Below are 24143 nucleotides of genomic sequence, written 5' to 3' on the forward strand. Positions count from 1 at the left end.
TAATTTTTAATACGTCGGTCGATGAGTAAAAGTTTAAATGTAATTATTTGAAAATTTAGTTCATCTTATACAATAATAATTGCATTTAAACTTTTACCCTGATTTTTTTAAGATACGAGGTTGATGAAGTAAGGCATCAATATAATGAACATATAGAGACAAGTACGCACATACTTCAAATTGTTCCACAATAACCATAAAACGACAACAACAACAGTAAAAATCATTAAAAATTCGGTCTCCCATATTCAAAAAATAACAGAGAACTTATGTTTGGGTATCCAATTGACTGTTGACTGTTTGACTGACTGACTGTTTTCAGTGATAGAAATAAACATTTTGTGCATTATGAATGGGCTTCATTATATGTATGATTCTGGACATTGACAACACTTTTGTATACCATCCATAGGTATGATTTCTTATAGAAATTTTTTTTTTGAGATCATGATCAGATCCAACTAAAAACTCGGCTGACGTTGTGCTCGATTTTCTTTAGGGATAGGCAATGGAATGAAACAATCGATTCTTCGACTTTTCGATTTTGGTCCAAAATTAAAAATGTGATTTTTTGTTCTGGCGATTATATCAGTTGTCTTAAAACTCTATTTTCGACTTTTTCATAACCGCAGAAAATCGATTATTAGCGACTATTCGTCGAGTTTCGAGATTTCTTTGAAACTGTAAGAACGCCAAAACTTTTAAACCGCCAAGTCAACAATCTTTGGGCAACCTCGGAAATCGATCACAAGATAATCGATTATGCGATTTTCCCTGCAGCCATAAGTCGACTACGATTTTTATACTTTTAACTGCAAAAAGTCGATTAATCGAAAGTCGACTTACCCATGCCTTAATTTCTTGCTGAAAGTTTTTGTTTTGAAAGTCTGCCATGTCAAGATTACACATGCCATAATTCAAGAAATATAAAACCTATCTGTGTTCACACTTGGCGATAAAATGCTTAAAACATATTAGTATTTACTTATTCCTGTCATATTATCTGTCATCCCAAACTCCTTCTACCCTTTCAACGAATTACCAACACCCCAAATACAAATCTGAAAATGTTGAGGGTGCATATGATTATGTTACTAGTATTACGACAGCTGCAGTTGCAATGCAACATTTCCATACGGAAGCACAAAGATATGCCAACTTAAAAAAAGCGCAAAACCAAAAAACAGAACAGATAGCTTTGAATATGTACTCGTTCGCGAACCAAAACAAAACCCAACAATTTACAAAAGAAAAGAACAAAGCATCTTCAGAACAAACAAAATAAAATGCAAAAAAAATGTAAAGTATTTCGAAGAAAAATAAAGAAATCATAGATATGATGGGATTGCACTAAAACAACGAGAAAAAGATTCTTTGTCACGGGGGCGGACCACAAATTTTCTGTCATCTCTGTGGGGTTATATTCTATTTTTGTGTGCATTTTCTGCTTGCTGGAAACCTTTAATCACTTGTATGGTTGCTAAATTAGTTCTTCCATATGATACGTTAATTTGATAGTCCAGACAGAATAGACATGACAAAAATAAAAAAAAATCGGGGAGTTTGCGTTGGGGTCGTTCCCGTTGGCTTTCGATTACACATTTGGGTAAAATGGACTATTTTTGCATAAAATGATTCTAACATGGAATAACTTTATTAAACACCTTCCGATTTTTTGGAAACATATAGTTTTTGGGGGGACAGACCCGTTTACTCCGGATACTTTAGCCGTTTTACTTGAATTTGTGCGTATTTCCCTTATAAGTGCATATAAATGATGTGTTTCTTAGAACCCCTATATCTCAAGAATGGTTTCTTCTAGGAAAAAAATTATTAGACAAAACTGGTAGAGAATTTTTCTGTCTGCAATATTTTATCTAGTCACTTTTTGATTGGGCACACGGTTTTCAAGAAAATATCTGAAGACCTAAAAAATACCCAAATTTTGAACTTTGACTGTTTTTGCACACATGGTATTGATGGGGACTTTTAGAACATTGATTCTAATGGCAACCCCTGTCTCTCCACCAAAAATCGGCAATCCCACGGTAGCGAGTTCTTTCGTACCGGATTGACCCGGAATCACACAACATCAGCGTTCCGGCCAGCGGCTGCCACCTCAGTGTACATGTGCTCGTATTTAATTCGTTTTTCTGTGTTGGGAGCAGCATATCCCGGAATGCCTGCTTCGAATTCTTTTGGTCCGTGCCGGGACGGAGGAAAACCCAGGACCATTTTATTTGTGCTCAATTTGTCACATTCGCATCTTCACCCAATATGCAATAGATGTCAGGAGTGGGTGCATCTAAGAGGTTGCTCTGGACTTGTCCACGTGAGGGACTACGACAGGGACTATGTTGCTGCATGCTGCGTGGATACAGTCCCCAGTGAGTCGTCATCGGATTACGAAATTCACCCTCCGCAGTCCCCTCGACAGCAACCGCACACGCAGCCTTTAACACCAGCCGTTGTTGTCCCAATCCCAGAAAATGCATCCTTTTTGCAATTTAATTGCAATGGACTCCGAGGTAAGATCAAGGAAATAGTAGATTTCATGAGTCGGAAGAACATCAAGGTTGCGGCGGTGCAAGAAACCAAGAAACAACGTGTTAAGGAAGGATCGCACCAGAAATGGAGGTGGGGATTAGCTTCCCTATTGCACCAGTCTGTCCAATACAGACCTATCTCGCTTGAGTCTGTCTCTAATTACCCGTACATGGAATGTATGGGGGTAGTCAGGTGTGGAACTGCCGAGATAGAGTTGCTGAACATATACATCCCGCCGAGAAATAGCTGTATCTCAGATTACGAGCCTGACATTAGCCCGCCTTTGGAAGGACATAATCGTCTGGTCCTGGGGGACTTTAATAGAAACGACCAGAGGGGTACAGCGCTGGCTGAGCAGATTGATAACACTGCGTTTTGCACGGTCAATGAAGACGCACCTACCAGAATTAGAGGAGAGTGTCACAGTTCGCCAAACATAACCATCGTATCACCTGGTCTGACAAATGACGTCGCCTGGCAACCCGCCATTTCCCTTGGATCAGATCATCTCCCCATAATTGTCTCCATTAGCAGACCACCCGATTTCATCACCTCTGAACGCCACACGTTCTTCAATCATAAGAAAGCTGATTCTCCGAGTTTCACAGAGTTCACCAATCACCGCTTCAGAGAACTGCCCAATCCTTCTGATGTTCGGCTAGCGGAATGGACGTTCCGAGACATCATCACTGATGCAGCCGCTCGCCATATCCCTGCTGGTCGAATGACCCGAAGTAAGACCAAAATTCCCAGCAGAGGCGACGGGATTAGCAAATGAGCGTCATGAGTTTCGTCGAGCCAACCCCAATGACTACAGAGTCAGGGAGCTGACACTGGAAGCTAACAGGCTGTTCGGCGAGCATAAGCGGAACAAGTGGTGGAATCATGTGAAAAGTTGCAACATTGGAACCGGTATAAGTGAATTGTGGGCAACGGAACCCTGGAAGGATGGAAGATAGGACCTCAGTCATATTTGGCCACGTTACGTTGACTGACCTGAAGAGGTACGCAATTTATTTCAATCGACAGTTTGTCGAGCACCCCGAGAGTGACAGGGCGAAGAGGAGAGTATTACGTCGCATCAGATCTCTTCCTGTCGAGGATGAACCACCACAATTTACAATGGATGATGTTGCGAATGCCATCAGGAACGCTAAATTATCAAAAGCGTTGGGCCCTGATGGAATCTCCATGGTAATGCTGAAGCAGCTGGATGAGCCGGGAGTGGAGTATCTCACTAAAGTTCTCAACTTGTCGCTAGCCACCTTCATTGTTCCCGAAGTCTGGAAAATGGGCAGGGTGGTGCCGCTACGGAAGCCAGGCAAGGATGCCAGCAAAAGTTAATCGTACGGACCGATTTCGCTTTTGTCGCCCGTGGCAAAGACCCTTGAAGCCTTAGTCCTCCCCAGTATCAAGAATAGCTGTCAAGTTCCTGATCATCAGCCTGGATTCCGTAAGCAGCACTTCACGACAACAACGCTGCACGCCATCTCCACATATATTTGTCAAGGATTCACCCAGAGAAGGCCGTGTGATAGAAGAGTGATGGTGGCGCTTGACTTATCAAAAGCCTTTGATACAGTCAGGCGCTCCACGCTGTTTGAGGACATTAAGCAGACAACCCTCCGGCTAAGCTTGAAACGTTGGATAGTCAATGCATATGTGTGGACGCCAGTCGTACGTGGAATTCAGGAACAAGAAGTCCAAACCCCGTAGAGTGAAACAGGGAGTTCCCCAAGGTGCGGCGATATCTCCGGAACTGTTTAACCTCTACCTCTCCAGTATTCCGCCCCCTCCAGACAGCAACAGGTACCTTCCCTGATGACATCTGTGAGAGAATGAAGTCCTATTTAACCGATCTTTCCACCTTTTCCACTCGAGGAATATGAAGATTTCCGCAACAAAATCTACAGCCACTCTGTTCACCACATGAACACAGCAGTTTAGAAGAGAGTTGAATATCATGGTCCCGGCAGCAGAATTCCTACCACAAACTGTCCCAAAATTTTAGGGGTCACATTCGGCACTACTTTCAAGTTGTGCGCGAACGCCACAGCTATCACTAGCCGGCAGCACTTGGGGTGCAGATAAAGAAACCTTGTAGACCACATATAATGCGATATGTCGGTCTGTGGTAAGCTATGCGGCGCCAGTTTGGTCCCCGGGATTATGTGATACGAATTAGAAAAAGATTCAAACCTGCCATAATGCCGCCATCATAACAGCAACAGGGTGCTAGCTCAAGTCTTCAGTGGACCATCTACATAAGGAGGCAAAGATTCTTCCAATAAAGAAACACAATGAGATGGAAGGAAGGATATTCATGCTCTAGAGAGGGAGGTCCAACAATATAGGAGAGATCCCCTAAATCAACCGGCATATCAAGTAGGTTTAAATAGTATTCACACGGATGCAGTTGCTAAGGCCATAAGCAAATATAGTCTGAATAAAGTCCTCGAAATACATCCCCCATCTATCGCAGCTAAGGAGCGTCAGCTGCCACGACAAACTAGAGTAGTTTTGGCTCAACTACGCCGGGATATTGCAGTCGCCTAAATTCTTATTAGGAAATCGACCGCGCCGTGCAAGACATATGTCCATTATGCGGCATGGGCCCGCACGACGCAAAACACCTTTTCAACTGCCCAGCCAAACCTACTCATCTAACTCCAGTGGATCTGTGGTTACATCCCATCGAAGCAGCCACTTTCCTGGAACTGGAGATAGACCCAGAGCCAGATTGAATAGAAGAACGAACATACAAACATAATAATAAACACTGTTACAACAACAACTACCAAAATTCAGCTTTGTGGGAATATTTGTTCTGTCAATGTCTAATTTGACTGGACTATGATACGTTTAACTATGTCCCAATTTACATTAGGCGAGTTTACTTGCGGCAATTGTCAGTTTGTGGGTGAGAGAGGGTGTTGAGAGGCAAAGGGTTACCATATACCTCACCTCTCTCTCCATCAAACTGACAATTGCCGCAAGTAAACTCGCCTAATGTAAATTGGGACTTTGATATTGTCGGAGCTCATTCATGCTGCTCTTTCATTGCAACCCATCCAGGATGAAAAAGAATAGTAGGAAATACTGCCTCGATTTGTGCCCACATAGAATAAAACAATTGCAACGCAATCTTCCTGAAATTGGTATATCAATACAAATGAACGAACTAGTTCATACAAACGATTCCGTGTAATAACCCAACAGAACCATATCCCGCTCATTCGTCAATTTAGGTTATCTCGTTCATTTAGCTCCTATTGTTCATATAGCTCTTTTAGTTTATTAGGTTAAACGCTTCAAGAAATTTTACTTTATTTTTCGTATAGAAATGTTTTATTCGCTTCTTCTTACATTCAAAATGAGAGATGGCCGGCAACACAACAAAAATCCTTTTCAATAAAAATTTTGGTTTCAGAATTTTGTGGCCCTTTTTGATGTACGAACTAGCAGACAAAAATATGGATTTGAATTAAAGGTCGAACGTGTTGAGTAGGAGGTACCTGAAGGAAGTTACCGACGTAGTAAATTTTAGAAGTTTTTCTTCCATTATGTGAAGGAGCAGGGACTTACTCACGAAAACCATAATATCGCTGTAAACAGGACCGCAAAGAGTACTTTCGGTAAACATTTCCAAAGAATACTCGAATGGACTTTAAACTGCACGTAAAGAAAAATGGTGAGCTTTTGTGAGGGAGGTACACTAAGAAGTAATCCGATATGGCCCTTTTTCGTTCTTTCATACGATACGTTAATTTAATATGTTTAACTATGATATTGTCGGAGCTCATTCATGCTGATGATTAGGAACCATATTCGCACATAGAATAAAACAATTGCAACGCAATTTTTCTAAAATTAGTTATATCAATACAAACGGTTTGTTTTGGGACATATTAGAGTTCTGTTATTCATGAACGAACTAATTCACACAAACGATTCCGTGAAATGAACCAACAGAACCATATCCCGTTCATTCGTTCATTTAGGTTATCTCGTTAATTTAGCTCCTCTTGTTCATATAGCTCTTGTAGCTTATTAGGTTAAACGCTTGAATGTAGTTCCTTCAGGTAATTTTACTTTTGTTTCGTATAGAAATGTTTTATTTGCTTCTTCTTACATTCAAAATGAGAGATGGCCGGCTACACAACAAAAATCCTTTTCAATAAAAATTTTGGTTTCCAGAATTTTGTGGCCCTTTTTGATGTACGAACTAGCCGACAAAAATATGAATTTGAATTAAAGGTCGAATGTGTTGAGGAGGAGGTGCCTGTAGCAATGTACCGACGTAGCCCATTTTAGAAGTGGATCATATTTTGGGAGGCATACCTTTCAATAGATATCGCGCCCTCCGGTCATTTCAGTTGTTCGGCGTATAACTCAGAGCTTTTCTTCCATTATGTGAAGAAGCATGGACTTACTCACGAAAACCATAATATCGCTTTAAACAGAACCCCAAAGAGTACCTTCGGTAAACACTTCTAAAGAATACTCGAACAGACTTTAAACTGCAGGTGAAGAAAAATGGTGATCTTTTGTGAGGGAGTTACACTAAGAAGTAAGCCGATATGGTCCAAAAACTAAATTTGGACTAAATATTATGAGATCCGAATTTTAGACCAAATCTGATGCTAAGTATAAGAAATCGCATGTACCATTTTAGCAACATTTTTTGAACTCTTTTGGGGGAGATTCTGGAAGGAGTTTTAAGATTCGCAAAATTATTACAAATTTAGACCAACACAGTATCCTGTTTAGAATGTTCTTCGCGTACCAGCAACTACACATGGTGGGCGTAGGGGGTTTTTGCAGCTTTTGTCCCATTTTCTCAGGAAGTATGGACTTGCCTCTAACCAAACTTGAACCGCGGATAAAGCGAAACAACCCGTTGAAAAAAAATTAAAACTATTCGGAAATAGGTCTTAAACTGAACTTTTCCGAAATTTTGTGTGGGAGGTACCCGAAGGAGTGGGCCGATAGAGTCCATATTCGAACCGAATATAAGTCTAGAAGGAATATTACGATGTGCAAAGTTTGGAGCAAATCGGTTACTGCCTTAGAGAGGTATCGTGCGAACCATTTTAGTCAAAAATGTTGAATGAAAAACTTCGAGGTGAGCAGGGGCTTGATTCTTGTTCTATGAAAATTTGAAATGAAAAATATTTCCTTTAAGCCTTTACCTAATTAACTGCATGTTGCGTGTGCGTTCAAAAATACAAAAACAAAATACATGTATTTGTTTTTGTTTTCAATTAGAAATACATGTGTTTTGTTTTGGTATTTTTGAACGGACACGCAACACGCAGTTAATTAGGTAAAGGCTTTATATTTTTTTTCATTTTTCTTCTTTATAAAAGTTTTCATTTCATATTTTCATAGAAACAGAATTGAGCCCCAGGTCCTGACTGTGGTAGATGTCTGAAGTGAACGAACAGCTGAGTTGGCGTATGAAAAACTGTACTTACGGTGATGAAGGTAGGTTGGCCCGTACCCGTCCTCCCCACACTCAAGCGTCAAGTAAATGGGTATAACTATGACTGAAAGTGGATAAACTTCCTTCGGCATTTTGATCGCCTGGAGGATAAGTTGACAGCAGTTGCAGCTGTGGTCAGAAGGGTTTTGCGGAATGACTAGGGTTGAGCGGACACTCGTACCATATACTGTTACTGTTTGTTACGTGTGCTACATATGGTATGCAACAGATGACTCTGTTGTGGGTCGAAAAGAGACTGTGTACCAGAATGTGTTCACGGATACATTGGAGTTTTACTTGAACCCGAACCTCCAGATCTGGAAGACGAAATGTACGGCTATTGTGTATAAGCTGAAACTTGGTTGAAGCTGATTGAACACGGTGCTTTTGAAGCAATTTTAAATGGAAGGTGCTTATACCTCGGAAGTTTTTGAGGATTCTGAAACTACAATGTTCTTATATGAGAAAAATCAAAAAACAAAAAAATCGCCGGAGCGACAAGTCGACCTTTTTAGGGGTAATTTAGGTTTTGATGATTTTGCTTGGAAACTGCAAGTCCTATCGAAATGAGACAAGAGAAAATGTTGTAGCCATGACAATTTTCTACAAGATTGACCTTCATGAAAATTTCGTAGTGCTTACCGTTATTGAGATATAGAAGTTCAAATTGGGACAATGCATTGACTGTATTGCCTCCTTATAAAACAATATCATGACTGCAATTTCCCAACTTTAACTTATATATCTCGAAAATAGTACACAGCTAAAAGATTCTCTCTAGTCCCATTTCGATAAGACTTACCATTTTCAAGCAACTCGTGAAAGCCTAACAAAAAAGCTAAAAATGTGACCTGAACATCTATATATCTCAAAAATGGTCAAACCTAGGAACAAATCATAACGGTCAAAATTTTCACAGCTACAACATTTTCCTTATCCAAATTTCGGTAGGACTTGTGTTTCCAAGCAAAATCGCGAAAAAATTAATTTAAATCTAAAAATGTGAATTTTGACCGCGATTTATTTAATAATCCCTCCAGCGATTTTTTCTTGTTTTTGGATTTCTCTAACCTATGAACATTGCTGTTTCAAAATCCTCAAAAACTTTCCAGGTGTAAGCGGGTTTCACTTAAAGTTAATTATTGCGCACCATGTATGACATTGTTTTATAAGGTTGAGATACAGTTAATGTATTGTCCCAATTTGAACTTCTGTATCTCAATAACGGTAAAAACTACGAAATTATCATACAGATCAATCTTGTAGAGAATTTTCATAGCTACAACATTTTCTTTAGTGCCGATAGGACTTGCGGTTTCCAAGCAAAATCGTGAACATCTACAAAAATCCTAAAAAGCGCTCCGGCAATTTTTTTGTTTTTTGATTTTTCTCATTTTAGTTTCAGAATCCGCAAAAACTTCCCAGATGTAGGCACAATCCATTTAAAGTTGATAAAAGAGCTCGTACCTTCTGATTTGCTGAATGGGGATTTCAGGCGGGCTGCTGATAGGTGGAAGACTAGGTGAATGGACAGCGAATATAGAGGTTGAATTACGATTTTATTCGTAACGCTATTTTCGTCACGACTTCTCTTTGTTTGAATCTGGGATTCTTACTGACCAGGTATCGCTTCATGAATTCATTTTTGCTTTGTCCTAGACAGATTTGTGTGAGATCACTAAGGAGTGGAGGCATATTCTGACGGAATGTCCTTACTATGACGAAAGCAGAGTTCTAACAAATAGTTATAAAACGTATGGGGCGGTGTGGAATTTTACATTAACACTTGGAGCTAGTCGGACTTTTAGTTGCTTAAGTAGTTTTACACGTGATGTGTTTGTTAGGACAAGGGCAACTAGAGGTATTCCTCTCACATAGTCATTTCTTCAGTTGGGCGCGTTTTTGTCGCACCCACGTGTTACGTTTGTTGATGAGGGTATTGCTCTCTTGTGGATGTCATGCGAGCTACCAACTACCAAAAGTTCTTCGCTTTTCATTCATAATTCACTCAGTTTTTACACCCGCAGCCTTTAGGCTAAAAAGGGTATATACACTATGATACGACCAAATATGTGCCTCATTGAAATAGCGCTGTTAGACCCCAAGTATGTTTGGACAAAATTGGTTTCAGACAATTTGAAGTCGATTTAGCCATGTCCGTCCGTCTGGCTGGTGCGCACGATAACTCTCGAACGGATCAACCGATTCGAATCAAATTTTGGGTATCGTAATATTTTGCCCATACTTTGTTTAAGATCGAAGGTGGGTCATATTGGTCCACTCCTTCGGGTACCTCCCCAACAAAAGTTAAAAATTTTTCTGTAAAATGGTGTGAACGATAACACTCGATTAGGTCAAAACTTTGCACATCATATTATTTCTACCAGATGCAGATCTGGTTCGAATATGAACTATATCTGTCCACTCCTTCGGGTACCTCCCACACAACATTTGGATAAAGTGAAGTTTAAGAGCTCCTCTCCGATCGTTTTGATTATTTTTCAGTAAGTTGTCCTTTCGGTCCCCTTTACGAAATTAAAATTTTTTTCTTGCGCAAGTCCATACTTCCCAAGATATTGGCCTAAAAGCTCCAAGAAACCCTGACGGCACCAACCAAAATGGCAAATCTGCAAGATAATTCTCGAAGGGAGTTTCTGATTGCTGCGGACTGTGCACATCGTATTATTTCATCCAGTCATGTATCAGGTTGGAATATAGACTATATCGGTCCACTCCTTCAGGTACCTCCCACACAAAATTCGGATAAAGTGAAGATTAAGAGTTCATCTCGCAACGTTTAGATACCTTTTTTCAGTAGGTTGTTCGAGCCGTCCCATTTACAACGTTATATTTTTTCTGGAGTAAGTCAATACTTCCTAAGATAAATGACCCAAAAGCTCCAAAACCCTGCGGGCACATACTAAAATAGCTATTGTGAAAGAAAACTCTGAAACTTTTTCAATTTTTTATACCCTCAGCTTTTATGCTAACGAGGGTGTATATACACTTTCATACGGGCAAAATGTACCTCATCGAAATAATGGTTTTAGACACCAAGTATGTTTGGACGAAATGTGTTCCAGACAATTTGGAGTTGATTAAGCCATGTCCGTCCGTCTGTCTGGCTGGAGCGCACGATAACTCTCGAACGGATCAACCGATTTGGTCCAAAATTTGGATTTTGTAATATTTTGCCCAAACTTAGTTCAAGTTCGAAGATGGGCTATATCGGTCCACTCCTTCCGGTACCTCCCCCACAAAAGTTCGAAAACTCTTGAAGAACGTAACCGATTTGATCCAAACTTTGCACATCGTGAAATTTCTGCCAGACTTAGATGAGGTTCCAATATGGACTCAATCGGTCCACTCCTTCGGGTACCTCCCACACAAACTTTCGTAAGATATTTCCATGCAAATCTTTAAAAAGTCTACACTTGATTGCACGTTTGGCGCAAGTGGCAAATGTAGGAGCAAAATGAGTCGATATAACTAAAGAGACAAATTCAGGTTTTCCTCCTCCCCCTCAAACGCTGAAGAAGACTACATCCAAAATACCACAATTTACTGTCAACGGCAGTGAATGCATTTTGTTAGCAACTGTCACATAAAGTATTACCCCAAAGAGTGAGTTGTTGTGTTCTACGAACCACACTTTGTATTCCAAAAGTGCTAACAAAAGCGCATTTCATTTTCTGTCAGCCTTTTTCCCGTTGACTAGTAAAACATTCGTTCTTTTTTCTATTCTATGCGCCACAAATTTGTGCATTTATTCAAAGTTATTTGTTACTGCCACATTGTTGCTTCATATATGTTGTGGGTGAAGGGCGGTGACTTTTTTAGGTTTCCTTTTTTAAAAAGCTTAGAAACAATTTAAATATTTTATGGTAGTTTATCAGAGTTTGGCGACAGTAATGATATTCTTATAGATGATGATAGCAAGGCTGACTGGTGGTGTACCACATATTAAAATACAAAATTTCGGCGTTGGATCTAAAATGTTGTGAATAGATTTGAAGGATGTTATTCGTCTTATTGTGAGAATGTAATATGATTTTAGCGCAGTCAATATAGATATAAAGCTACTTTTTCTATTAGGCTTCGAATTTGATATAATCTTACAGCTTTTAGCTCCAATAGCAAACCCAAAAGGTAGCAAAAATATTCTGTATATGCCAACAAAATAACAATTTAAACGTTATATCTTCCTTTGATGTTGACAAAAAAAGGTACATTTACATCAATTAATGTCAAGTACGAACTCTTTTAGAATGAATCTTATACAAATGGAAGCCCCTTGCTTTTGATACTCTTTGATTTGTATATCCTAAAAAAAGTCATAGTACTTTGTCACTTTTTTACCATTGTCGTGACAAAGCGAAAAATGCCCCTAGCAAAAACATCGTACTTTGTATCAAATAAAAACTTACCGACAATCCAATTTGAGGGCAAAATCTTTTTGTCCAGCCACCGAAATCATTTGATCCATAATTCCACATGGCATACCAACAAACTTATGTTCAGCATTTTGGCAAATTAAAGCTCGTTTGGCGTCACTGTAACGTTGTGTGTTAGGCGTTCCCCAAAAATAACATGGCAGCAAAAAAATTGTAGAGGGGAAAATGAAAAAAAAAAAATTAAACAAATATTAATGTACAAAGGGGACATTCATTTTACTATACTATAAATATCTCCAAAAAATATTTTAAAGATAAAATATTATAAACTTGGTTGGCTAAGAGTTGTAAGCCAATTGGTAGAACCAAAGGACGGATATTTCATTGTTATTATACTTCGACGATGGAAAATAAAATAGTGTTATGCCATAATATGGTGACATAGCTATATGATGTTATTAACAGTTTTATACGTATTTAGCCGATTTTAACAATCACATATCCAATGAATTGTTCTGGAATAAATCTAGAAATTCATACAATTCTTTCCAGATTAATATCAACATTAAACTGCATATGCATTTTGTCCAATCTTTACAATTTTGTGTCTGTTTGTAGAACCTTCTTTGCTGTCAGGACTTTAAAATTTGCAAAAATTGAACATTTTTGATCTGTTCCAGTACTGCAAGAATCTACTCATTTTTACTATTTTTTCGATAACATAAAAGAAAAGTTTGTAGATTCTTGCAGCTTCTGGAACAGAGCAATTACATTTAAACTCCAGTATAATTCTTAACAAATATTCATTCTGGTCCACCCCAATATCTGGGAATTAATTTCACTTTACAGCGTACGATAAACATTTACTGCTGTTTAAATTGATGTTGTTAATTTGAGTGTTCATTTTTCCCCCTTCTCACTTGAATGCTGTGATTGAAACAACAACAAAACACATAAAAAACAAAATTTTACCTTTCAACTGCATGGCCAGTAAAATGTTCGAGGAATGTCAATGTGGCCACTTCAATGGCAGCACTCGACGATAAACCAGCCCCCACAGGCACATTACTCACAATGACCGCATTGAAACCATTTGCAAGTTGTACACCGACGCTCGCAATAAAACTGTGAATTACACCTTTTACGTAGTTCGCCCATCTGGAAAATTAACAAGAAGAACAACGAAAATCGTCATTAAGGGGGAAATAAGTAAAAAAACAGAAAATTATAAATATGAAAACATGGATGGTTTTATTTAATTTTTTATTTGTGAAAATTAACAAAATGATTTCGAGTTTAAAATAAACTTTATCAAAGTCATTATCAAATATGGTGAAGTATTGATTGCCACGAACAATAGTCTACATACGATTCCAAGAATCGAAATTTTTCTCAAACAATCGTACAGAAACTGATAGAATTATGACATTAGATTTAAATTTATTGAGACTTTTCGTTTTCAATAATAAGGTATTTAAAACAATCATTGATTAGAATTCTTAAAACTATTGTGTATAGGGTTTTGGGTAGGGAAATCCCGCACCGGGAATTCCCGGGAATTCTCGGTTTTTTGTTTACGGGATTTTCCCGGGAAACAAAATCATATTTCCCGGGAAATCGGGAAATATCTTTTTACATTTATCACAACTTCTAATGAATTAATGAATAAACTATGCCCGTCACTTTTATACCATAGAATCAGAATGCGATTAAGTTTTACAGAATCAATAAGTTACAAAATATTTGGAAATAACTTTAATCTACAAAAGTGTTTTCAGGGAAAAAGTTATAAGAGTCGCACCGCGAAAGAATATTTTATATTTTAAAGTCACATTTTTATACCCTCAGCCATTGGGCTAAAGAGGGTCCGGCATGCTGGCTGGTACGTACGATAACTCTCGAACGAAGCCACCGACCGATCAGGTTAAAAATTTGGCATTCGAAATTTTTTTTTCAAACTTAGTTTTAAGTTCGAAGATGGACCATATCGGTGGTCCACTACTTCCAGTACCTCCCCACAAAAGTTCAGTAATTATCGCTGAAGTGGTGCGCACGATAACTCTTGAAGGGAATAACTGAATCGGTCATAATTTTGCGTATGGTAATATTAGTTCCAAGCATAGAACGGGTTCCACACAATATTCGGGAAAAGTGAAGTTTTAGAGCTCTTTTCGGGTCGATTTGAAATTTTTCAGCAATTTGTCTTTACGGCCCTCTTTACGACAGTACGAATTTTGTCGGGAGCAAGTCCATACTTCCTGAGATAATATCTTAAAAGCTCCAAGACAGGAAGTTTCTGATTGGTCCAAACTTTGCATATCGTATTATTTCATCTAGTCATGTATCAGGTTGGAATATGGACTATATCGGTCCAGGCCTTCGGATACATCCAACACAAAATTTAGGAAAAGTGCAGTTTAACAGTTCATCTCGAATCGAAATTCTTTCCAAAAAGTTATACTTTTGTTGGGAGGGCATGTCCGCGCTTCCTGAGGTAAAGGCACAAAATCTCAAAGAAAGCCTGCCGATACCAACTATATTGGGTAGTACGTAAGATAGCCGTCGAAGGGAGAAATCTCCCACACTCTCTCTTTTAAATGTTTGGCAACATGTTTTGTGTGCGACTCTAGTTAAAACGGTACAATTTTTTTCGGGGCAAATCCATACTTCCTAAGAAATTGGTTCAAAAACTCAAAAAGTCCCTAGAAACGTCAGAAGTATTGTGTTTGATTCTTTTCTTTAGGTCCGAGGCTGAGGGTATATCTCAGTCGGCACAGTTGACTGATACTTTCTTACTTGTTTCAAGCAATCTTAAGCATAAGAATAAAACATACGATTTTCGAGGTCCATAAAATTGAAAATTCTCATCAATCATTGTTTGAGCCAAATCACTTTGCATAGAGCAATTTCATTAGCTCTGAATAATGGAAATGGCCAGTGTGGGCGAAAACGTGTCATCCATTTTTGAGTCCGCAACTCTTTGAAAATATTGTATTTCATATAAGTTACTATGAGAAGATAAAGAAATCACGGAAATATTGATCCACTCTCGTATTTTAAAATTTCCGGGGAAATCCCGGATTCCCGGGAATGGCGATTTTTTGATTCCCGTTTCCCGGGAATGATAAAAACCGGGAAAACCCAAAACCCTAATTGTGTATTATTTTAATATCATAATTAAAAGAGTATATGCACCTTGCTGACACAGACATATATCGTCACCATAAATGCCCGAAGACGTAACCGACATGAAAATCGAAATTCGTTTTTGATTTAATCTGATACATAAAGCTAAAATACATGTTCTGGCAAAATTTCAAGCTTCTACGTTCAAAAACAACGATCCTATTCAAGAAATGGCATTTCGGAAAATGGGATAATATCGCAGATTTTGTTGTAATGGAGGATCTCAAAACTAAGCAATTCAGCGGTTTTGGTTTCACTACTTATTCCCCTTCGTATATGATCAATAACATTCCATATACTCGCCTTCATACGATTAATATTCCGTAAAACAGTTTTTAATTTTATAACGTTTTTTTGCTTCTCCTGTAAAGTTTTGGTTTTGTGGGTTACGTCTTCAGCATTTATGGTGACGATATATAGTATTCCTGTAAACATTTATTAACATTAACTTCGTAATGCGAACAGTACTTGGTCTCGGTACTTAAAGACATTTATAGAGTTATATAAAAACTACTTATTTTACAGTTAATTTAATTCAAGGAATAAGTAAATAACTAAATATTTTAGTAGCCAAGGGTTTTATCACATTATCTCAAACAGTATATATGGAGATTTCTGAGTGAAATCGGACACTTTTTCAAAATGAGTTTTTTGATTTCCTTTATTTTTTTGCTGCGGTGATGCTGCTCATCAGCAAAACATTTCCGTATATTTTCAGATTTTTTTACCAACGACTCCAGAGATGCGCATAAATATCGTATGCACATTGCGCGACTTTTACCCACTTTAAGGTTTTCGGCATTGTGAGATGCAACTGACGGCACACAATGGTCGCTGGGTGAATCATCGAAATATGCATAAATATTGAAAGAGATTGATTCGCTATATCTAAAATCGATATGCCTCAACCGACTTTAACTAATTCGCGAATAACAAGCTTTTTAATTTTCATATTTTTTGAATGATTAAACTTTCAATATTACTCTTAATTTCCTTTTCTAATAAGTTACCACAGTAAGCAGTTAAGATTTCGCGATGGTAAACCTTATTTTTTGGTAACGTTTTAGCAGTGTACATTAATTATTGTATGGGATTTTATCGAAATAGTTGGAGAACTCCCAAATATTTTTTTCTAATTTTTCCAAACGAACCAAAAAAAATATATATCGTCTGCTCCGTCGGAAAAAGTCTTAGGTCCCTCTCAATAAATTTTTCAGGAGGAAGAAAAAACATTCCAGCGCTATCTGCATTAAAGATTTTATTATGGTGGTAAAGACAGTATTCTTCATTTATTTATTCCGCTTATCAATGTTTGATAAAATTCCGTAGCGTTTGGGAGATAATTGGATGTCTTTGGACTTATGACCTTTTCCTTGTACAGTTTTGTATTTTTGTAGGGACTTACGACCATTTCCTACAATTTACGGACGTTTTTAAAAGAAATATTTATACTTTACAAAACAATGTGGAAAGGGTATTATAAGTTTGTTTTGTCCAATATTCGTGTAACATCGCGAAGTATTCGTCGTAAACCCCTCCCCTTGCCATTTTTTCATATCTTGACGAGAGACCGACCATCCATTAACAATTGTAATAAAACTCCAGGCCTCAATTTTGGACCGATCGTCACGAAATTTTATGGAGAGGTCGGTTTCCGACCAGAAATGACCCCATTAGATATTGGTTATGATCGAAAGGAGTGAACTGGACCAAACCCACAATTTTTACCCGACTTTGTAGATCGCAGTAATATTCCGATTGGAGCGAATGATTGAGTTTAAGACAAAGAATAAGATTGCAATTTAACATGGTGATCAGATAATCATTAGCGGGTTTAATGGACCAAAACTTTTGGGTGAAATCTTATATATAAAAGACAATGTGTGTATGTTTGTATGTTCCGCATAGACTCAAAAACGGCTGAACCGATTTTTTTTTTTGAAAATTTCAGAGAATATACAAGGAACAACCGAGATGAAAATAGGCTTTATATTTTTTTTGAATTTTGGAGGGGCGGGGGCAGGCCCTATTTTTTAAAAAAACGTCTTTTTTGCAAAAGTCATGAAAGTATCGGCCAGAAAATCAATTTGCGAGGCAACGGTTATTGAATCTCCGACCCTAAGTACTTATTCCATGTAATTTTCAGATTATGGATGTCCCTTGGTTGAAGTAGGCTATATATTTTGTTTAATTTCGGAGGAGCGGTTTACACCTGTGCACAGGCAAGTTTAGTGGAACTTTAAGGGATTTTCAAAGTACATGAAATTAATTAAACTTTTATTGAATTCGTTAGCTAAGTACTCCACTGCAAATGGTCCATACTCAGTTTGCCGATATACTCCACGAAACGACTTAAAAATGCACTTAAAGTTGCACTTTTGTTTAATATTTTTTTTTTTTTTGTAAGAAATGTATTTTTGATTCATTAAAAACATGGAGTGGCGCGGATAAATGGTAAGTCAGTGTGCCATGATTTATTTTTCTTAATATTTTACAAAACAATTATGATATTTTACTCTTTAAAAAATGTAAAAAACCCTTATTGTTTTCGTGCAATTTTAGTCGGAAAGAAGTGATTTTTTGAAGTTTTCAAAATTATAATTTTTTATTTTCCGCGGACATTTCAAAAGTGAGTTACGTACATTCACGTGTTAAGATATATATAATCTGAAAGATTGGATTCTCCTCTCTTCGCAAAGCTATAAAACTGCTGCGGTATCGCGCGGTCTTTGGAGATATTCAAGATTTTCTAAAAAGACTTCGGGAATTTCATTCAGTTGCATTTTCCAAAAGTGGAATGTAAACGCGACAATGAACGCCATTGTTGGCTGTGTTTTGAAGAAATGGACTCACTAATTCTAACAATGATATTTTCTGTAAAATTAAGAAACCTCTCGCAATTTTTCATAGTTTTGACCTCTAAATGTTGGTGATTTACATATAGTGCAACATTTTTAGATGCTGCGGTGCAAATACCAGAATACGTTAAAAATTGTAATGCAGTGCAGACCTGAACTTGATCTGAAAGATATTATTAACAAAATTAATGGTACAGACCTGCGAATGGACCAATAAACATTATAGATACAAATAAAAATAAAAAATATTGACATTTTACTCCTTAATATATGTGTAGGGTTGTGGGGGCTTCACCCAGAAGTGAACCTATGTTGACAGCTTTTGTGTGAGGAGGTTTTTTTATTCGCTAACATCTTAAAATTTACATTTGCATCAAAATCGTCTGCAATTTTTGTCTTTAACCTTTAAAATACCCAATATGAGGGAACCAGGCATGTGGGGTCTATTCCAAAACGCGAACCTATATTGAAAATATTTTGTACATAAGTTTTCTATCCGCTGAAAACTCAATATACCAATTTGCATCAAAATCGATTGAAAAATGAATGTAAAACGTAAAAACGGCAGCCACCGTTACATGAGCGCTACAGGAAACCGCGGGTCTATGTGGCCCCATTTGAGCCCCACACTGCCCACTAATATAATAAACATTTGTGCAAAATTTTAGGAATCTACACCTTTTCCTTTAAAAGTTTTTAGTAAAGTTCCGCTAAAGTGCTCATATTTTGCACTGTGCTGTGCCCTATTTTTTAAATGTGCTATATATAAAACTTACGAACGATTCCGTTTCCCCAATCCTGGGTACATATTTTAGCAATAAGACCAGACCACTTTCTTAAATATGCTACAAATCAATGGAAATACCAGATGTTATGCATTGGAGAGCAAGTGTTTAGATTAAAATGCAACATATCGATAGCTATAGTTTCATCAGGTATATAAGATACAATATAAGAAGGTGGACACAGTCGAATAGAACAGATAGAATATCGGTCCACGTTTTGATATAGCCCCCATAGAACGGTACCTCCTGATGTTCGGAATTTTCATGGTTTTAGGTTCATTATCCCATCAAATTTGGTACTTAGTCTTCGCTGGGGGTATACAACTTTCTCCCATAAATGTGTCTATATAGGTCCATGCCCTCATATAGCCCCATAAAACGGTGCCTCCCGAATTTCGATATTTTGAAGGTCAGCCACATTTTTTTACCGAAATTGCTGAAATTTGGTATTTAATCTACTTCATAAACGAAAGGAAACTAATTGAAGTAAAATTCAATACAACTCATGGTATAATAAGTTCGACCTGTCCGAATTTAACGACGTTCTTACTTGTTATTGATAGTCACTTGCATATTCCAACTAATTTGCGATGCAAAAAATATAATTGACATAAAAAAAGGTAATATGAACTGTTTCAAGGGCCAGCAACGTGGACCGGTTCGGCTAATATTTAATATAAAACATGACACGTTGTAGTTACGATCTTGTATTTTTGCCTTACGACCTTCTCCTTCAATTAAATTTCATGATTAATTCCGTTAATGTACGTGGTTTCTTAGCTACATTGTAATCCCAAAAAGTGTCCTTTTTTGTCTTCCCAAGTATTTCTCCCCAACTTCCTGCATCTTTTGTTTTTGTCTGCAAACCATGTAGAAATTTCAGCATGTAATGTCTTCCTGCGTTAAGGAAGTTTATCGTCAGAGCTTTCAGAATCACTGTGAAAACCATAGAGAACTAGACCCAAGACCCCATCGACTAATTCCATTCCAAATTCACACTGCTCTTTGTTAGCAAAAACCATGATGTCTTCTTAGTTTAATATTTCAATCAATTATTATTTTAGAATCATTTAATAATATAAACATTGCACATACCCGTCCGTTAGAAGGTATTATAACTTTATTGAATTCAGAATACAAACTAATCTTGTGATGTGAATAAATGTCCCTAGAGAAACCACAAATTACTAGTTGATAAAGTTAAGTAAGATATATGTCAGTAAAAGCAGTAAATTTTTTGATTTTTTTTAAATTTTTTCAGTATATGAGGAATTTGAACATGTACAGCATCCCAGTTTATATCAATGAAAAGGCCAGAAGTACATCTTTCATAATCAGTTTTCTTATAGGGGAAAATAGATTTCAAATGTAAATTTTCATTGCAATATAGAAATTATCACATTTTTGTTCAAAAGTTTGGTCCACTTGCTCCGCCAAATATCATCCGATTATTATCCAAAGGTGTATGCTAGTTCTTTGCATTGTACCCCAACCATGAATGACGTTAAACATTTTATCTGAACTACATATATTAGCTGTAGTATTCTTTTAAAATAAATATTCCTGTCGACTTACGACCTTTTCGTACTCAAATTTGTACGTTTTGTGGACTTACGACCTTTTCCGACAAGGGCAACACATATAGAAAAACGAGACATACTACCATTTTCTTTGTATCATACGACGTGTTTTGACTTGTACTATCATCCTGTCCGTCCGTCTGTCCATTATAAATTGTATTCAAACTCCAGGCCACAATTATGAACCGATCGTCACGAAATTTGTATATTGGTCGGGTTCAGACCAGAATAGATCCCTATTTTTATTGGTGATGATCGTGAAATATTTAGCGGGTGAAATGGACCAAAAACATATTATTTATCCAGTTTTGTAGCGGCTCTGTAGGTCGCAATAATAGTCCGATCAATGCGAAATTTTAAATGAGGTAAGGGTATATAACAAAGAAGAAGCTTGAAATTTGAGATGGCGATCAGATAATATTTAGAACTTTTGTGTGAAAATTGTGAAAAATTTTAATATACAGCTTATATATGTATTCCTGGAAGATACATTCCGCCCACGTAAATACAATTTTGAAGGCCATTTCTTGACCTTTCCATTGATGCCAATTAAGGAGGTCGCAATAATAGATCAATAGTCCCGAGATTTTGCACGATGTAAGAGTTTAATATGCCTACAATTTTGGATGATATTCTCATCATATCTAGTGGGTTAAATGGACCATTACTTTTGTATGAAAAATATACGAATTTGGTCCATATTTTACTTCCTGGAGGGCATATACCGGCAAAGTAGCCTACATATGGAAAAAAAACTATTGACCTTTCCCCTGATGCAAATTGCAACAATGTGTCTCCTGGGTAACTAACGGGCCTACTGCCTAATATATAATAGGTTTTGTGTAGAATACAACATTTTCCTCGCAACATTTGTATCTATCATGATCGAGGAATTCCCAACATTATTGCAAATTACGGGGAGCCCTAGCATATTAATTGACCAATTGACATTTTTTATACATATCGCTCATTTACTCAAAGAGTGACACATTTCAAAAAAGCCAGTTTCGAGAAAAACGCGTTTTAAGTTCGCGATTAAAATTCGACTTCCATCTTAAAAAGATTATTACACAAAAACTAAAATAACTACTTGGACTACATTTTGCAAACAGCTAGCCAGATATCAGTGCTAAATTTCTGTGCAAGATCAAACATGATTTAAGTTGTTTTAATGCTTCATAAACTCAAAAAACTGTTGTGTTGAATTATGCGAAGCTCGTAGTAAATGAGCTGTAACTCGTTGAGTTTTAGAGATATCAGCATGAAAATTTGACACAAGATAATTGCTAACTCATAAAACGCATTTTTTGAGTTATGCCACTCTTTGAGTAAATGAGCGATATGTTTATTGCAGCATGGTGTCGCTTCGCCACCTTTTTTTCAAAATGTACTCGGTGTAGGTTTCGTTAAAGATTTGTTTGAAATATTAATTTTGGCGTATAATTAAATATGAATAATTTTGGGAGTCATAAATTTGTTTGCATGCAAATTATAAGGATTTCTGCTCATTATTAGTTGTTTTTTACCAATTAAAATATATTTTTGATATCACAATATATGTATATCCACAATGAACTATTTTCGAAATACCCTAATAAGGACAAAATCGCGTGAATTTCCAAGCATATGCATGGTACAAGTGCACTTTTTTGGACGATAGATCTTCAATAAACTCACAATGTCCCCTTTTAAAAATTTGTATATAGGATTTGTAGTGTTCAATAAAATTGGAGCAGTGTCCGTCTGTCGAAAATTTCACGGTCAGATATGGCAAATTGCACTGTAATTGGGTACATTTGCAGCGGCTTATATATTTATTTATATTAGCTTTATTCAAAAAAGGATCCTGATAATCAAAGAAAATGTATGAATGTATCAGAAGGGGCTACCAATGTCAAATTTCCAATTTTGGAACTTTTATTATAAATGTATACTGATATACATAATTGTTCCACAAACATCCCAGTAGGGACAAGGAAGGGTTCCCTCATACGAATAAGTGCACACCGATTCACATTAGCTCAATGATAAGGGACCTACTGTTTATCGTCGAGTCCGAACGAGGTGTCCTAAGACACCGCATGTAGAGAAGTTTTTCATGGCTAAAATACTCAGAAAATGTCACTATCATTACTGAGGGGTATTTTACCAGCGCGAAAGGCGGGTGTACATACCATGGCACCTTATTATATATGTCAAAACAAGGAAATTTTACATTTTTTTGATTTTTGAAGAATAGACTTCGGAGATATTTAATATGCTAAAAGCAAAAAAGTCATTACGTATCTTCGTTTCTAATATTATTCCATAGAGTGGAGCTATATTTCAACTTGTGGCGGTGGCAAACTACACCTCAGTAATGTTGGCGACATTTTCTGAGTATTTCAGTCATATAAAACTTCTCTAATAGTGGTGTCTTTGGACACGCCGTCCGGTCTCGGCGATAAACTGTAGGTCCCAAGCTTAATGTGATAATGTGGCAGTATCGGCAAAGTTATTTTTTACAATAAGCTTATTTGTTCCATAAAGGAATTTTGATTTGCTGAAAGCTAATTCCCAGGGGCAGTGGTATAGGGAAACACATGGTCGGCCCTGTCTGACTATAACCTTTGCTTACTTGTTTTTTTTTTTTTTTGTAAAGTAACAAATGTTTCACAGTGGTATAAAGGAAACATTTTATTGAAAAATTTAAAAAAAAAATATTAAAAAATTAGTAATCATTTGAATCCCACTACCAAATAGGACTTAAAAATTATGTAATTGATAGTAGTTTACTACAAAAAATTCAAGAAAATCGAAAGGTCAAAAAACTCAAAAACCGATTTCACTCAAAAATCCGCCATATAGGTATATCCTCCATACATATTTTAAATTTTCACTGTGGTGTAGGGTATCATATAGCCGGCCCCGCCCAACTTTGACCTTTTCACTACTGGTTTGTTTTATGTTTTCAGTCGACATTTGTCTAGGTTTTACAATATACCAAACATGACAGTACCTCCCAATTTTAATTTAATTTGAAATTTAAGATCAGCTGTGGTAATCTAAGTGAAGTCATAAGTCGTATACCGGTGTAATACCCATTTTCCCATATTTCAAGTATTGTAGACCTCCCATGATAACACGACTTGTCCTAAGGATGTATATATACATAGATATCTAATGTAAAATCTAGCTAAAATATTCGTTAATGATGTCCACACAAATCTTAAAATGTAACATTTGTTAAGCTCTTATTTCAATTTCAACTCCAAAGCCTGAAATCGCATAACCCTATTACTGCAAACTCATTATCTGTTTACTTTTTG

General features: G+C 37.0%; 1 protein-coding gene across 4 annotated transcripts in view; it reads right to left on the bottom strand.

Moving 5' to 3' along the window:
- The window catches only part of LOC141398665 (galactokinase-like), a 184452-nt gene that overhangs the window by 128240 nt on the left and 32069 nt on the right, over nt 1-24143 (bottom strand). For all 4 annotated transcript variants that reach the window (XM_073976189.1, XM_073976186.1, XM_073976187.1 and 1 more), the window contains 2 exons: nt 13399-13584; nt 12460-12585 (listed from right to left, as the gene is read on the bottom strand). In XM_073976189.1, the coding sequence (XP_073832290.1) occupies nt 12460-12585; nt 13399-13584 (312 nt within the window). The remainder of the gene's footprint in view (nt 1-12459; nt 12586-13398; nt 13585-24143) is intronic.

The sequence above is a fragment of the Musca autumnalis genome, unplaced genomic scaffold (genome assembly GCF_047663935.1).
Source record: "Musca autumnalis isolate F117 unplaced genomic scaffold, ASM4766393v1 scaffold_3, whole genome shotgun sequence".
In the NCBI taxonomy this organism is placed as follows: Eukaryota; Metazoa; Arthropoda; class Insecta; order Diptera; family Muscidae; genus Musca; species Musca autumnalis.